This window comes from Manihot esculenta, chromosome 8, assembly GCF_001659605.2.
Source record: "Manihot esculenta cultivar AM560-2 chromosome 8, M.esculenta_v8, whole genome shotgun sequence".
In the NCBI taxonomy this organism is placed as follows: domain Eukaryota; kingdom Viridiplantae; phylum Streptophyta; class Magnoliopsida; order Malpighiales; family Euphorbiaceae; genus Manihot; species Manihot esculenta.
Window position 1 is genome coordinate 943353 of NC_035168.2, and position 16516 is coordinate 959868.

A 16516-nucleotide genomic window follows, 5' to 3' on the forward strand; every position below is an offset into this window, starting at 1 on the left:
GTATTTATATATAAATTTAGTAATATATTTTATTTTAAATTAAAATTAAATAATAAAAAAATTATTGTTTAGAAAATATTTTTCATTATGGAGTTTTAATAATTTATTTGGAGGATGGCATTTAAGTATTTTCCCTTTATTTCTCCCCAATTCCCCTTTTTAAAGAGAAATTAATTGACTCTGCTTCTAATTGGAAAATATAATTTTTCTTCTTTTCCTTCCATTTCTCTTTCACTTCTTCTACTGACCTTTTGTTCAAACAATATAAATTTTATAAAATTCCTTTATTTTATTTTCTTTCTCTCCATTTCTTCCCATCCGAAGAAAGTATTAATTTTTTTAAGTGAAAATGAAAAAAGCTGTATATACTGTAAAATTGGTTGGCAAGTAAAGTAAAAATGGATTTTGAGTTGAAGTTGAGAATTGACCACCAAAAATCTGGCAAAAGAAAAAAAAAAGTAAAAAAAAGGAAAGCGTTGCTTGCCCACTTTGAGGTGTTTTTTCTTTGATAGTTGACATGCTAGATGCTTTGCCCAATAAAGAAATTGGACCCAAATCCTTTGTATTTTATCTCCATATTCCTCTTCAGTAGCTAGCTAAATCTCTCACCGATTCACAACATGAGCGTGATCGACATTTTAACCAGAGTTGATGTGATCTGCAAGAAGTACGACAAGTACGACCTCGAAAAGCACAAGGATCTCAATGTCTCTGGCGACGATGCCTTTGCTCGTCTCTACGCCGTTGTTGAGTCTGATATCGAAGCCGCTCTTCAGGTCAATTTGATCTCCTCCTCTCTTTCTATTGATTCGTTGCCCTTTGATTGTTGAGAGCATACAGGGAAAAACGATGGAATGTTTGAAATCTGGAGAAATTAAGTCGTTTCAAATGAGTGAGGATTGAAGTCAATTTAGTGTACTTGTTCATGTGGATTTAGTTAAGTGAAGTCTAAGTAGAAAGTTGAAACGAAAATCATCTCTCTCTCTCTCTCTCTCTCTCCCTCTTTACGTGTTTATGATAGTTTTCTTTTCCTTGCAATATTTGATTGTTTGAGAGTATGATCTGCAGAAAGCAGACCTTGCTTCAAAAGAGAAAAATAAAGCATCTGCAGTTGCTTTGAACGCGGAGATTCGTCGAACAAAGGCTAAATTGCTGGAGGAGATCCCTAAGTTGCAGAGATTGGCCATAAAGAAGGTTAGTAGTTTACTTTTTTCATGAATTTGTGAGTTCCTTGCATACTTCTCTATAATATAGTTTACATTGGAATGATGAGTTTTGCGTCCTTGGATAGAAGAAATTCTAGTGCATTGATAGGTGTCACGCCACCTAAAATAACCTATTGCGTGAATAGGATCGATTCACTAGAAATTGGCACTAAGAATTTTCAATCAATAATTAGGAAAATAAACAACGAAAATAAAAAAAGATTTGACGAAGAGAGAAACCAAAATAAAAAATAAGATAATTAAATAAAGCAGTAATTAAAAGAAAATTAAATTAATATAAATAAATTTTAGTTGAAGATTAGTACCTGTTTCAGTTGTGAGAATTGATCATAAAATAAAAATATCTTTATTCATTCTAATAAATTGGTTCCCAGTATGTAAAATGCTCCGCATAACTTATCTTTTCGGTTATAATTAATTAAGAAACGTTCATTAATTAACCCTAATCAACAAACAAGCTAAAGAACAAGTCGTGAATTTAATTTATAAACCGCCTTAAGAATTAAAGCGACTCAATTCTAACCAACAAATCAAATCGTGTGGTAAGTTCAAGCTAGATTATGCAAATCTTTAGTGATTACATTAATTGTTACCTGTTGTTGAATGCATTAAGCAATTACGGACTTTAAGCATCTAAACTAATAATATATTACCTTGAAAATATAAATCACGAGCACATGCTTTATTAATTAAATAAAAAAGCAATAATAAAGATAAAAACTGAAATTGTATAAATGTCGAAAGAATAAAAGATGAACAATAATGTTTAGATCTCACATTTCATGAAGAAATTGAAATTCCACACTATTTTTCAACTAGAAGTAAAGTGTTGAGCCACACACAGCTTGAAAGAAATACAAAAGAAAAGAAAAGAACTCAGCTGAAAATAAAATGATATTCTCGTGCGATCGTTCACTCAAGCAGGATTTTATAGTTGCCAAACCCTAGTAGAATCTTTGCCAAATCTTCCTAAAAAAATTAATTTTTGAATTGCTTTGATTAGGGATCCTTTTTAATTTGTTTCTTTTGAGAAGAGATTCTTCGATTCATGGAAAATAACACGCCGCACTTAAGGTGGGAAGGTCGCGTGAGATCTAGTAGGTTTAAATGAGAAGATTTGATCTTTCTTTCAAATCTTGAGTCAATTCCCGCTTTCTGTCAAGATCTGGTGCAGACTGTTGATTTGCCTAGCGATTTAAGCAAATCTGTGCTCCAATTTTTAACTAGATTATTATTAGCTCAGCTGGAGAATCTGGACATATTCTGTTTCCACGAAGTAAGATCAGCCGACGGGTTTGTCCAAATCGTTGGTCAAGTCATGTTCAGCAACTTTCTTTATTATTTTCAGCAAATCTGCCACTCCTATGTTTCTACGTGAAAGAACACCAAAAAAGGAGTGTTTCTATGTGAAAGAACACCAAAAAGCACCAAATTAATAAGAAGATATTCAAATCAGTGCAAGCAATATGTGTGCTATAATTATGTTATATCATGCATTTGCAATGTTTATTGTTTTATCCTCATTTATATTCTAAATCCAGCATATGTTTGTTGGGATGATTATATATATTCCTCCATTTTGTTACACTTTGGGAGAGAGAATAAACTAAGTGTTTTTAAATTAAGGTTTTTGTGATTTTTTAAGCTTTCTAATTTTTTATTGTTTGAGAGGAAGGGAAAGTTTTTGCACTAAAATATTTGGAGTTTTGAAGAGAAAACTTTCTCAATTCGCCATAGTTCTTACGGGCACACCTTAGCCTCAAGACTTGCCAGCTCCAGCCCTAACGCCTTATGCACATAGGTTGCACCTTATTTTTAGGCACAACCGCACAAGGCTCTAAGAAGTGCCCTTTAGATTCACTTCGGCAAGTACTTCCTTAGTATCACTAGTTATAAGTAGTCACTTTAATCTCTCTCCTCATATGTTGTTTTTAATGTTCCCTTATTATCTTTTTCATCTTTATTAATACTACTTGTTGGAATCCTCTAATTTCTAGCTTATATGAAATTATCCTTTTTAAATACAGTTGACAATGCCTACATGAGTAATTTATTACAGCACTACTATGGTATTGCTTCTGTATCATTATTTGTTTCAAAAAGACATTCATGCTATTTGAGTAATTTATGACTTAATTATATGTCATACATTTCTAAGGAAAAGAAATCCTAACATGTAGGTACTATATCTGAAAATTTCTTTTTTATTGATTTTTTTATTTTTAAGGAAATGGAAATATGTGTGTGTTCATTGCACACATAAGGTGGTGATGAATTGTTCTCTTTCTTTATCTTGTATCATGTAAGCCTACAGTTGACTGTATTGGGCCTTTAGTGACTTAAAGATCACAATGGCTTGACAGGTTAAAGGGCTCTCAACGGAAGAGCTTGCTGCCCGTAATGATTTGGTCCTTGCATTACCAGATAGGATTCAAGCTATACCTGATGGAACTGCAGCTGCTTCCAAACAAACTGGAGGCTGGGGAGCTTCAGCATCCCGTACTGAAATCAAATTTGATTCAGGTGAGTTTCACTTTATTGAAGTTATGCCAGTACATCTCATAATGTTCTATAACTGTTAGGATGGAGAGATCTACAAAGACTTTTAACTGTATTTAAATGTTTCATAAGTTACATTTGATTTCTTCCTACTGCATAATATAAATAATTTTCTGCTGCTTTTCTCTATATCTTACGGTTTTTTTCTTAAAAAAAAAATTATTATTCAATTGTACTAAGGTATTTATTTTCATCCACAGATGGTCATTTTGATAGTGAATACTTTCAAGAAAATGAGACATCTAGTCAATTCAGGCAGGAATATGAAATGCGTAGGATGAAGCAGGCATGTACTATGTAGAGTTGCATTTTTGTTTAGGCTCACCTATTAACTACTGGAAGCTCTTTTTCTTGTTGGTTGTCCAAGTTCTTAAGTATGATACTATGTTTCTGCTAACTGTCTGTCCTCACATTCCTACAGGATCAAGGTTTAGATATGATTTCAGAAGGTTTGGATACTCTGAAAAACATGGCTCATGACATGAATGAGGTTTTTTTTCTTTCTTAAAATCTTTTCTCTCTTAGTCTTTTCTTTTGTGTGTTTGTATGCATGTTTGTTTGTGAGTTGTGAGAATTTATTTGAAATGCAATTTTTTCCTCATTTACAATTGTCCACATGTTTTAATATGATAAACGCCATGTGCAGGAATTGGATAAGCAAGTTCCTTTGATGGATGAAATTGACACAAAGGTGAGAAGCATTGCAAAGCATTTTTGTAATGTCTCTCTGCTGGAGTTTTTAGTTTGTATTAACGGTACTCTTTGCAACCTTGCAGGTGGATAAAGCAACAGCTGACCTCAAAAATACCAATGTTAGGCTCAAGGACACTGTTAACCAGGTGATGGAGTGGAAACCTTACAAAGTTCAGTTTTCCGTTCATTTCAGCCATCTCTAATAAGTTTTTTATTCTGTTACAGTTGAGATCTAGCAGAAACTTCTGCATTGATATTATTTTGTTGTGCATAATTCTGGGAATTGCTGCCTATCTATACAAGTAAGTTTCTGTTATTCTCATTAATATCTTAAAACATATTTTGTGTTATTGTTATGACTTAATATGCAAAAGAAATAAGTAGTTTCTATTTGTGTTTCAATGAATTTTCTTTGTGCATTTTCTCTAATCTCACTGAGTTTTTGAGATGAAAAGTTGGCACTAGCGCTTGGGGAGCAATTGATCCAAATTTCATGTAGTACAGTTGATGAACCAAACTAGAGTATGACTATTCTTGCTAGTTTTTGGAAATGGCTTTAAAGAAGTGGAATTTTTTTACAAGCGCCCGGATGTATGTACACCTGGCCAATAGAATGCTATTAATTGAATTCTCTCCCCACAATGTGCCTGTTTGGAATGAGTTATGCTAGATCTATTGTATTAACATGGTATTAGAACCAACCCCAATCGCAATGTTTGGCTATTTGCAGACCGATTCCTGCAAACTCTACACCTTTTGGAGCAAAGTGAGGAGGGCCCAAATTACTGAGAGAACCTTAAGCTCTTAACTGTACAAATATAAAGGGTCTCTAGGGGAATTAGAGTTGCATGATTTTATTTTATTTTTTTCAATTACTTTTTTATGCCAATTCCTTTGCTTGTTAGTGTATCTTCATATTTTATTGCTCCCTGGTTTTAACCTTTCGTGATGGATCGACCACTATTTGTTCTTGTTTATTTTGATTTGTAATTGGGAAGCTGCTCTGACAAAGGACTTCTGGTTTGCAGCGTGCTGAAGAAGTGATTCATTGCGTCTTCTCGACCTATTTCGTTGATGCTGCAGGGTTGGCTTTCTGTGGCTCTATTTGTAACTAGTGTGATTTTTTTTTTTAATTTTTTTTTTAAATTTTATTAATACTTTTTATGATATTAAATTATACTTAAATATGCGATATTAATATGAATATTTTTTGTTAGTTTCTGTTAGAACATGGAACCAGTACTAAATAATTTTATGGTTATATAAATAGAAATATATTGAAAGAAAATAAATATCATTTAATCATAAATTCTACAAACGAAACACTTAATTTCATGAAAATGAACTTGTTACGTGCTATATTACTACCAGAATCGGGACAAATCGTGCCCTTGTCAATTAGAAGATGCAATTACCAGATGGAAGATCGAGTAATTTTTGAGACTGAAATAATTAATGTAGCATGGTGAATGCCATTCAAAATAAAAAATAAAAAAGTAAAACAGACAAGTGTTTTCTTCTATTAGGTTATTGTACATTTTATTTAGGTTTTTATTATGCAGAAATTTTGTTTTAGGATTTAGTGACCTAATTAAACATTGATTTGGATGTATATAGCAAAAAAGGGGGAAAAAAAAACTTATACGTGTTTCCTCCATAATTCAGAAGAAATGATCTAATTTTAGCTAAGAATGCGACCATTTGATGTGCATATCGAAAGAGTATGCATTTATAAAGTAGAAAAAGTATGTATGTGGAAAATTATTATTTGTGATCCTTTGATTATTGTTACTGTGACGAATGGTAAATAGAAAAGAAAAATATAATCTCATCCTAAATGATAAATTATCCTAATAATAATTAAAAGAAAAAAAAAAGGGTATTGTATATCAGAGTGTAAGTGATGTGGGACAATATACTACTTGATTTCAAAACTCGAGTCTAACCCTTTTTTCTCATATTCGATCTTACTTGCTGAGACACTAAATATATATCCATTGAAGAAAGAATCACCATACATATCTGATTTTTATTTCTGTTACAACTTACCTTTTTTCCTAAGGAAAAGACAGCATATACTAGCCAACTGATCAAGCATACAGTTAAGAAATTCTGAGTTCCCCAATCTCAATAAATATACATATACATATACACACATGCTATACGACACCTATATACACAAGTTTATGTATACACACATATATGTATATATGTATCTTTTCATTCTACTCGTTCCCTGTGAATGCCAAATGATGAAGGTCTTGATGTTGCATGAGAGAATCCCATTGAACAGAACCGACATGGCTACCTTCAGACAGGTCTGTTCCATAAAAGTTCATACTTTCATTGTCGCTAATAGTTTTAACAGTATCCTCACTTTCAATGTTTACCTTTGTGATTTTTTTGCTAGGTAGAACGCAACTCTTCTGCAGGTGGTCGAGAGAAGTAATCGAGAACTGAAGATTTTTCTCATCGGAGATCAACGAAGTGCAAGGTTTATCATTAGTCTGGAACCTGAAGGCTGAGGCTTTCTCATTGCATGAAAAATTCTGTGACGCAAATATGTAAGGTAACATTGGGCAATCATTGTATAGAATACTGGGATCATTCATCACTATTGGAAAGTAGCCACCTGCGGGTTCATAACTAGGAACATTTCTATCTTCCCAACTGCTCCCGGGAAGGCTGCTTTTTCTTCTAACTCGACAAAGCACCCAATCATCCAGCTGAAGCAGAACAGAAAAGAAATTTTAAATCAAGAATTGAAATAGATCAAATCTCAAGGACCCCACTTACCCTCATGGAACCTTTTCTCTTAGGATTCCAGGCTAATGTCTCCAGTAATCTATATTCGTGCATGATCCAATCTGTTTTAATTCCTTTAGGAGGTCGTCCTTTGTAGAACACAAGAGCCTTCTTAACACCAATATTAGTCGTCCCACAAGATGTAAGAATTGGCTTATCAGTTCCTGTCGCCTTCCAATAACCTGAGGCAGCTGCTCTATTTGGTCTTGCTCCATTAGGATATTTCCTGTCTCTTGGTGTAAAGAAATACCATTCATCCTCACCAAAAGAAGCTTTCTCTATTCAAAATCAAGAAAAGCTCTAGGTGTGGTAAGTAAACATAAACAAACAGCAAACGAAATAAAAGAACATTAACACTAGTGGGTATATATACTTGGCAAGTCCCATGGATTATACTTGTAGAGGTCTAGCTCAGCAATGATAGAAGCAGGAAGAGGTCTTGAATCTACTTTGTTCTTCAAGTAGTAGACTATGAGCTCCTCATCAGATGGGTGGAATCTAAATCCAGGAGGAAGATGGATTTCCGTGGTGGGTATTGTCTCCATGGAAAGAAAATTGGAGACGAAATTGAGGAGCTTGTAGGAAGAGGGAATCAGTGAAGGAAGTAATCAATCATCAATATTGTTATCGATTAAAAGGAGGATCATTAATTTGTATGAGTATAGTTACTGTGAAAAGCTTATATATAGGGGTATAATTGATTAATTATAACTTTAGTGAAAGGTTGATTTTGTTACATGGTGGAGGTTTCATAGGAAGAATGCTTAGAAAGCAATGCATTTGTCTTATCTCATAGTCAAGTATTTAACCAATTGGATCAGGCATTTTGGTCATTATCCAACCTGTTATTGTTTTTATTGTGGAAAAATATATTATCAAACCCATAGATTTAAGGCACACAAATATAATATAAAGAAAATAAAATATATACAAGATGTTATATACGGTTTGATGGCAAAATTTAGGTTAAGTAAATCGTTAAATATATATAAATGTGTTACTATTCAATCTCTATGTGCTCGTACTTTAAATTTTAGAGTTAAATATAATTATATATTATGAAGTTTGAGGTTTAATTATTATATTTTTTTTAAGAATAAAATAGTTAATTTTTTATAAGAATTGAGTATCAAATATTAATAATGAAAATGAGTGTAAATAGACTTTATATGAATTTTTATCATTTTAACATTATAAAATTTTTAACTTTGTAATTATTATAATGGTAAGTTTTAGAATATGCATAATACACATAGCAAAAAATTTTGAGATGAAATCCATGAGGATTTTCATCAAGTAACAGAATTAAGATAGAATTTTCATTGAGACAATTTTATAAAATCAGTGCCCATGTTAATCTATGTAGCCAAATTACAAAATTGGAATATTGATAATGAGAAGAGTCCAAAAGCATATATCAATTTTAGGAATTTGAGATAGTTAGGTGAGATCATGAGGTTTCCTACAAAAGTCAAGAGGAAAAATAAATGTTAGTCAGGCCTATGATTGATATATATGAATTATTAAGCATGCCACCACTTGCTCTCTCCTTTTTCATGTTTTTGCCTTCATTATACATGTCCTTTTCTCTCTGTGTTCCCACACCACATCTTAAAAATTTGGTTAATTTAGACGGTTTTGGTGATAATTTTAAAAATAATATTTAGTGTTTCAATTAAAAAACAATATTAATATTTAATAATTTATGAAAAATTATATATCTTCTTGTATATAACAAAATTCTCTGCTTATAAAAAAAACTCACTGTATTAAACTTTACTACAACAAAACATATCACTATACTTTCTTGAGTTTAGCTATTTTAGACTTGAGATTATACAAGAGTGAGGTTAATAATTATTCATTTGAATAATTTTTTTTAGAAAAAAAAATTAGGTAAAGTTAAAATATACACATAATTAAATAATAGTTATGTTTGGTTGTAAATATTTGATTTTATATTAGTGGTTTAAAAAAGGAAATTCAGGGATTGATTAGTAATTTGTGAAAGTCCCCAAGATGAATAAGAAGTTGGAAACATAATAAGGGAAATTAAAATGATAGAAGCTAGGGATTCCTTTGCATGTTGTTTTGTTATTGGACTTCATTTTTAACTCCCAACCCCTCTCTGGTAACTTTTAAATTGAAAATGTAATTGGGCACAAACCATGCCTAATAATAATAATAATAATAAATAAATTAATAACATATAATTTTCTATATCAAACGTTTGAGTTTTAAAAATGCTGAATGATCTTGTTTATACCGAAGCGTCTGTTCCATAGTGCATATCAAAGAATGATCTTGTCATCACCTTCATCTTCCAAAACAACGAATATGCCTAACTTGATTTTGGTACTTGGACAAATTGAAAGTATACGATTACTTGAAATATTATTATTGTTCATAAAACCAAAATCCAAGAGAAGAGAAAAATTCCATTATTTGTCTTATTGCTTTCCTGTTTATATTATATTTTGGAGATATATTGCACCGACAGCTTCCAGCCAAGAAATTTGGGCCAATTTTCTATTATTTTTTCTAATTAAACTGAAACCATTTAGATTGATGTTAAATTATTTTATATTGTTTTAATTAAATTTAATATTTTTATTTTTTAAAAAATCTATTTTTGGATTAAAATAAAAAATATTGTTTTATCTAATTAAGTTTAATTCAGTTAATACAATTTGGTATATTCAAAATTCAAATAAAAAATAAATCTACTGTAAAAATTTAGATATAAAAGACAGCCCACGTGGGTTACTACCCCAAGAAAAAAAAAAAAAAGAAAAATGTTTTTGCATGGGCAAATGTGATTATGGTGCACTTTTCTTTACTTAATTTTACATTATACCATCGATAATCTAAATAAAAACTATATTATTATTTTTTTTCTACTGTATAAGTTCCATAAAAATAATTAATTAATTAATTAATTACACAAAACAAATAAAACTCGTTGATTAGTTGTTTATTCTCTGAAGGATAAAAGTACTTCATTCAGCTCAAGTTCCCAAATATTTTATCACCACTCACAACAAAATTTAAATAATTATATCTATATCACAATAAAAAAAATTATATTTAGTAATAACAAAGTAAAAAATTTTCATGTCAACGATATCTACTCATATTTTACTAAACACTAGGATGTATCAAATTGCAAATCAAACCATTTATATATAGAATAAAAATAAGTAAAATAAAAATTAAAAAATTTATAATCCCACTTATTATATTAAAAAATAGATTTAATTATTGAAAAAAGTTAAGATATGAAAATTATTAATATCGAAAAATTAGTTAAAACATAAAAATTATTAATTAATTTTTTTTTGTTTTCTGAATATATATATAGATGTTAGCAATTAAAGAAAGAGCAAACGAAGAGCAGCCGAGCAAGAGAATAAAGAAAGAGGTAGGAAGATGGGGCATGGCATTCTCTACGTGTAATGAGGGTGGCAGAATCTAAGCATTCTATTTAAATGCGTGCAAGAGATGGAGCTGTGTCCTTTCTGGTCGGACACTTAAACATTTTCATTCTCAATTCTTTCACCTGGGAATTAGGGTTTTGATTTCTATTTCTTAATCATATATGAGAGAGAGAGAGAGAGAGAAAGAATCAATTGCTTGGAAGGAAAGTCCATATGCATGCACCCAAACACACATGTATATTTCTTAATTTATAAGTGTAATTAGTGGATTATGAAATTAAGATGAGTCTGCTCAAACTCAGCTTTGATTAGCACATTTTCATTATTAATTAATGGTGTGGGGTTCTAATAATAATTTTAGATGGAATTTCCTTTGATTTAAGGGCTTATTAGTGAAAACACTAAAAAGTAAAACAACTTTTTCAAATTCATTTTTAATAACATTTTAAAAACGATCTTTTATTGCCAATCCATCACTAATTATATATAATAATAATAATAATAATTTTATTATATAATTGAAGTAAAAATGAAATTATTCTAGTGGCTAAATTTAAAAAATGCTAATAGATTCGTGAAACTGTGACCTTAGAATGATTCTAGGGGGAAAAGAAAAAAAAATTATTATTATTTTTTTTGGTAGGACAAAAACTTAATTTTCGTACATCAATTTAAAGTAGTTTTACGACACAGCAGTAAAGAAGAGGAAAAGCAAGTGCATAGTAGTTAACACCAGAGGTGAAAGTAATACTGGCAAAATGGCGTCGTTTCTAAGCTCAATTGGGACCCACATTCACAACTCAGTGTATCACGGACGACCGTCCTCTCAACTTCCTCGGGAAAGGAAACTTTACCTTCCCATTTCCCTTCTCTCTCTCTCTCTCTCTCTCTCTCCTCCGCTTGCTGCAGTCTCTGTGCCTCAACTTCTACCACCTTAACCAGCAGCTCCATAGCCAAATTGGGTCTAGCTTTTAATTATCTTATAATCATTTCAATTCATGATCAATGGCGATAAAGGCCAACAACTTTTCAAAAGACTCTTCCTTTCTTTTTGGATTCAAAACCCTCATAATGCCAATATTATATCAATCAATCCCCCTGTTTACATATCTCCTTTTTTTTATTTTATTGCCTTGTATATCATTCTTTCACATTAATTATTCTGATATAATTGGAGTTTGAGCCCAAGAAAGGCTACAAAAAGACACGCTAACCACCTACTACGTCTACTACGACTGCTACTACACATTCTGGGTTATAATCCAGCACCTCACAGTCTCTTACACGCCCGCTTCTACTGCAATCGTGTGTGTTGACTGTGTGAGGAAGAGGGACCGTGGTGGCCCATTTTCAAATCCATAGCTGGGTGAGAGAATACCATGCCATAGCCTTAAAATATCCATTAAAAAATGATGGTGAATGAGACCAAGATAATGAGAGAGAGAGAGACAGAGAGAGGAACAAGAGGTTAGAGTTAGAGAATAAGATGAGATATTCTCTTCAGCTATCATGGTTTTTGGTGTTTTCCTTTGAAATCAAACAAAGGTAAACCAGATCTCTGTAAGAAGAGTCCGAAGTTAATTTTGGACTATATTTTTTAGTGGGTGAGTGTTTATGTTTCAAGCTTTTGGCAGAATTAGAAAGAGATAAAGAGTTCAGTAGTTATTTTGAACATACCAAACATTTAGGTCTTTGTATTTGGAGAAACTCTTGTTTTTTTGTTTGTACAGTTTTATCAGTTTCTGTAAGCTTTCTTGGTTTGTTGTGTCACTTAGTTCTCTTCCAATTTGGCGATGCAAATGATGTCTGGTGATGCTTTCTCCATTCCTTCTTCTATACCACTGTTTGCTCCTGAAGAACAGAATGCAAACCCTAACCCTAAAACTAATCCTGTGCCCAAGAAGAAGAGAAATTTGCCTGGAACACCAGGTAAATTCTCCCCTTTTGCTTGATACCCTTAATTTTATTTGATTTCCAATTGAATAGTAACTTTTACCTGTGTCTTAACAGATCCAGATGCTGAAGTTATTGCTCTATCTCCTAAGACTCTCATGGCTACAAACAGATTTATTTGCGAAATATGCAATAAAGGTTTCCAAAGAGACCAAAACTTGCAGCTTCATCGGAGAGGTCACAATCTTCCATGGAAACTAAGGCAAAGGACCAACAAAGAAGTCATCAGAAAGAAAGTTTATATATGCCCAGAAAAGACCTGCGTTCATCATGATCCGTCGAGAGCTCTTGGGGATCTCACCGGAATAAAAAAGCATTATAGCCGGAAACATGGAGAGAAGAAATGGAAGTGTGAGAAGTGTTCTAAGAAATATGCAGTTCAATCTGACTGGAAAGCTCACTCCAAGACTTGTGGGACTAGAGAATATAAATGTGATTGTGGAACTCTATTTTCCAGGTATCAGTACATCGCTTTTTCCCTTTTTTTTTTTTTTTGGTTTTGCATTCTTTGATAAGCGTCATAAGAAATAAATGATATAACGTATAGTAGAAATAGAGGGCTGATGTTGCTTTTGGATCGAAATTTAATGCTCACTTCATTAATGAGTACTAGGTATATATATCATAACACAAGAATCGCTTTGTTTATAGAATTAATTCGGGTTTTTAATCTACTTGTAACAGGAAAGATAGCTTTATCACCCATAGAGCCTTTTGTGATGCCTTAGCTGAAGAAAGTGCAAGAATCAGTTCAGTTCCCGCAACCAATCTAAATTTCAGAAATGACACAGTTAATTTTCCTCGTGGAGAACCTGCAGGCGGCGGAGTTCAAGATATTGCAGGCATTTCTCAATTCAGTTCAGGTTTTAGACCAGATTTCAATGGCTTTCCTTCTCTCAGTGCTGATCAACAGAAGACTGGATTGTCCCTGTGGCTAAATCAGGCAAATTCTCAGATCAATCCTGCAGATATTGTGCCCAATCACGCTAATCTTTATGCATCTTCAAGTTCAACTGGCTTGCCTGAGATGGTGCAAATGGGATCGAATCTTTATGGTTCATCATCCACCACCAATTTTGGTAATTTAAAGTTATCAGGACTTCCACATGGACTAAAAGAAGAAGAAGGTAGTAACAAGGGGCTTAATATGGTAGATTCATTGCCTTCTCTGTATTCCGATAGTCATCAAAACAGACAATCAAAGCCAGCTGCACCCATGTCCGCCACTGCTCTTCTTCAAAAAGCAGCTCAAATGGGTTCCACAAGAAGCAATCAATCTTTCTTTGGGAGCAATAGTCATGGGCTAATGAGTTCGTCCTCTTCATCCAATACAACAAACCTCAATACTCTCAGCCAGAACAGAAATGAGCTGCACCAAGTTTTCCAAAATGTTAATAAGCAACCGGAGTGTAATATAACAGTCACAAGCAGTGTAGCTATGGGCGACGCTATAATGGTCGTATCAAGCGGTCTTGATCAAGTAGCGATGCAGTCTAGTGGAAGACAAAATGACCCATTTCAGTTGAAGGTGCAACCAGGTTCAACTTCTTTAGAAAGTGGTTTAACAAGAGATTTCCTTGGCATGAGTGCTCAATCTGGGCGTCCATTTTTACCCCAAGAGCTAGCTAAATTTGCTTCAATGAGCTCAGCCATGGGTCTGAGCCAATTCACTAACAATCCTAATTAAGGGCTCATGTTGGTTACACCACATTATTACCCAACAAGTTAAATCCCACAAACATGAGGAGTAAGCCTTAGATTTCTTGTTATTGCAGTGAAACTAAAATCCGAGTTTGGAACCGAGTAGAACTCTCGCTCGGTGGTGGAATTTGTGGACAAGCAGTCCAGGCCAGGATACGCAGCTTGTAAAGAGTATAGGGTGGTCCAATGCATGTTGATCTGAAGTGACAGAACAATGAGCTAGCCAACTCTAAAAACTTGCATGTTCTCCTTGTTTTTATTGTTACTTTTCTTTCCACTTCTTGTTTTATCTCGTGTCTTGACTCTCTTATCCCCCCCCCTCTCTCTCTCTCTTTATATATATATATATACCTCTATTCTATTATTGAAATTTTAAAAAAAAATTAACTAAACTGAATTTAAATGAATCCATGGTATAAAATAATAGTGGAATCTCCATAAACTCCGGTCTATGTAAGAACTGTCCTGAAATTTAAAGGCAAAGACTCAAAAGTAATCTGAACATCTCGTATGGAGGGTTGATTTGAAGAAAACTCAAGTCATTCAAGTCTTCTTATATTATAGGGGCAAGAATCACAAATGCTTTAGAAAAGAAAAGAAAGAGGAGGGGTCTTTTCTATATATGCAAGTTGTTTAACAAGTAGCTGGTTTGTAATTTGTTTAATGTGTGTTAATCAAGTTGTTATGGAGATTAGTCTTTGCACGTCTCTTTTTGGCTAAGGTCTTCAAGTACTTGAGTGTCTTATTAACTAGGCAGAATCTAGGGCTAAGCTAGGTGCTGCCTTTAGATCACCCTTTAATTAATTTTTTTTTTCTAGCAGTTATTTTGATTATATGAGCTAGGAAGAAGACTTAGGAGGAGCTTCATGAATCAATAATCATCCTGCAACATGTCAAAAATGGAACAACATTATATTTTCTTTATATTTTTTTTCTTATATATATGCAAGTCCAAATTATTTTCACTCTAAAGCCTGTTTGGCTTTAAAATGGAAAATTAGGTGAAAGTTGGACTGTAAGTTGAGAAGTTTTGTTGCTACAAAACTATGCACAAAAAAAGTTGCTTTAACAAACTAGTACATTTCTTTTCAGGCTTTCATCCCTCTCTTCACAAAAAAGGGGAAAATAGGAACACAAACATGTACTCTTCTTCCATGCATAATTGAAATCAGTTTCCATTCACTATTTATTATCGATATTTGTTATTATTAATAATATTTTTTAATAATAATCATAATATAAATTTTATAATAATAATACAATAATATCTGTTATAGTTATTTGAGTTTAAATCGAGTAAAAAAAATAATTCGAATATAAAAGAAGAAAAAGGCAAAGCCATGCATCTAGTCCCATCAATTTTTGTTGGATAGAAAGCAGGATATGCAATACAAAAACTGCAAATGGTCAAAACTGTCAACTTTGAAGGCTGCATCTAAGTCTAATCACTCACAACAACAGCAGTAGTGTCTCTAAAAGTTTGAAACTATGTTTCATATGTGGAAAGTGAGAGAAGAAGAAAATAAATCACAAAAAATAAATTTAAAAAATGAAAATAAAATGATAACTTTAAGAAAATATTAATATTTTTCCACTCCTTTTCCTCATTATTTTCCGAAAAAAATAAATAAAAAAGAAAATAAATCAAATGAGTTCAAGCTGCATGGAAGATATGTAAACACAAACTTTGAAACTATTACAGAATGTTTTCTGTTCCAATGCAGAGATCATTGGAAAATGGAAACTCTCAGTAAACAACTTTTATTTTACAAAATATATATGTTCATCCTCTAGCACAAAACATTTTTTTTCTTTCATAGTATAAGGTCTCTTTTTTAAGGGGGGCATGCCCCTCCCCCCACCTAGCAATGTAGGGCACTGTAAACCCTAATAAAACCGTTGGTGGTGACCACCGAACCCCAAATTAAATTCTGACTTTCTGACTTTTTTAAATGCCCTTGTATTTATCTTGTGAGAAATTGAAACAGGAACCTAGGGCCATGGTCATCTACGCACTTCTTCAAATCTTGGATTCAAAAAAATTTCAACTTTTTTTTGTAATGAGTAGTGCCTTTTTATTGGTACTTGTCGCGACCAGCTTTTGGAGACTTGGGTCGACTCAACTGTGTCCTTGGAGTTTGA

At 32.6% G+C, this 16516-nt stretch overlaps 3 protein-coding genes across 4 annotated transcripts; 2 read left to right on the plus strand and 1 right to left on the minus strand.

The window, feature by feature from the left end:
* Positions 1 to 435: 435 nt before the first annotated feature.
* LOC110620119 (syntaxin-71) lies at positions 436 to 5745 on the plus strand. 2 transcript variants are annotated; one of them, XM_043958681.1, is made up of 9 exons: positions 436 to 776; positions 1069 to 1194; positions 3590 to 3749; positions 3986 to 4071; positions 4207 to 4275; positions 4432 to 4476; positions 4562 to 4624; positions 4704 to 4780; positions 5209 to 5469. In XM_043958681.1, the coding sequence occupies exons 1-9, from the start codon at positions 621 to 623 to the stop codon at positions 5246 to 5248; spliced, it is 822 nt and encodes a 273-aa protein (XP_043814616.1). In that variant the 5' UTR covers positions 436 to 620; the 3' UTR covers positions 5249 to 5469. The 2 variants fall into 2 exon arrangements, with proteins under 2 accessions (XP_043814616.1, XP_021619397.1); XM_021763705.2 differs by lacking the exon at positions 5209 to 5469 and adding an exon at positions 5507 to 5745 and having other exon boundaries at positions 439 to 776.
* Positions 5746 to 6415: 670 nt separating this feature from the next.
* LOC110620118 (NAC transcription factor 56) lies at positions 6416 to 8005 on the minus strand. The gene is made up of 3 exons (XM_021763702.2): positions 7657 to 8005; positions 7275 to 7561; positions 6416 to 7204 (listed from the first exon to the last, which is right to left on the minus strand). The coding sequence occupies exons 1-3, from the start codon at positions 7826 to 7828 to the stop codon at positions 6704 to 6706; spliced, it is 960 nt and encodes a 319-aa protein (XP_021619394.1). The 5' UTR covers positions 7829 to 8005; the 3' UTR covers positions 6416 to 6703.
* Positions 8006 to 11588: 3583 nt separating this feature from the next.
* On the plus strand, positions 11589 to 14663 carry LOC110620328 (zinc finger protein JACKDAW). The gene is made up of 4 exons (XM_021764017.2): positions 11589 to 12324; positions 12496 to 12649; positions 12731 to 13130; positions 13358 to 14663. The coding sequence occupies exons 2-4, from the start codon at positions 12514 to 12516 to the stop codon at positions 14358 to 14360; spliced, it is 1539 nt and encodes a 512-aa protein (XP_021619709.1). The 5' UTR covers positions 11589 to 12324; positions 12496 to 12513; the 3' UTR covers positions 14361 to 14663.
* Positions 14664 to 16516: the final 1853 nt, after the last annotated feature.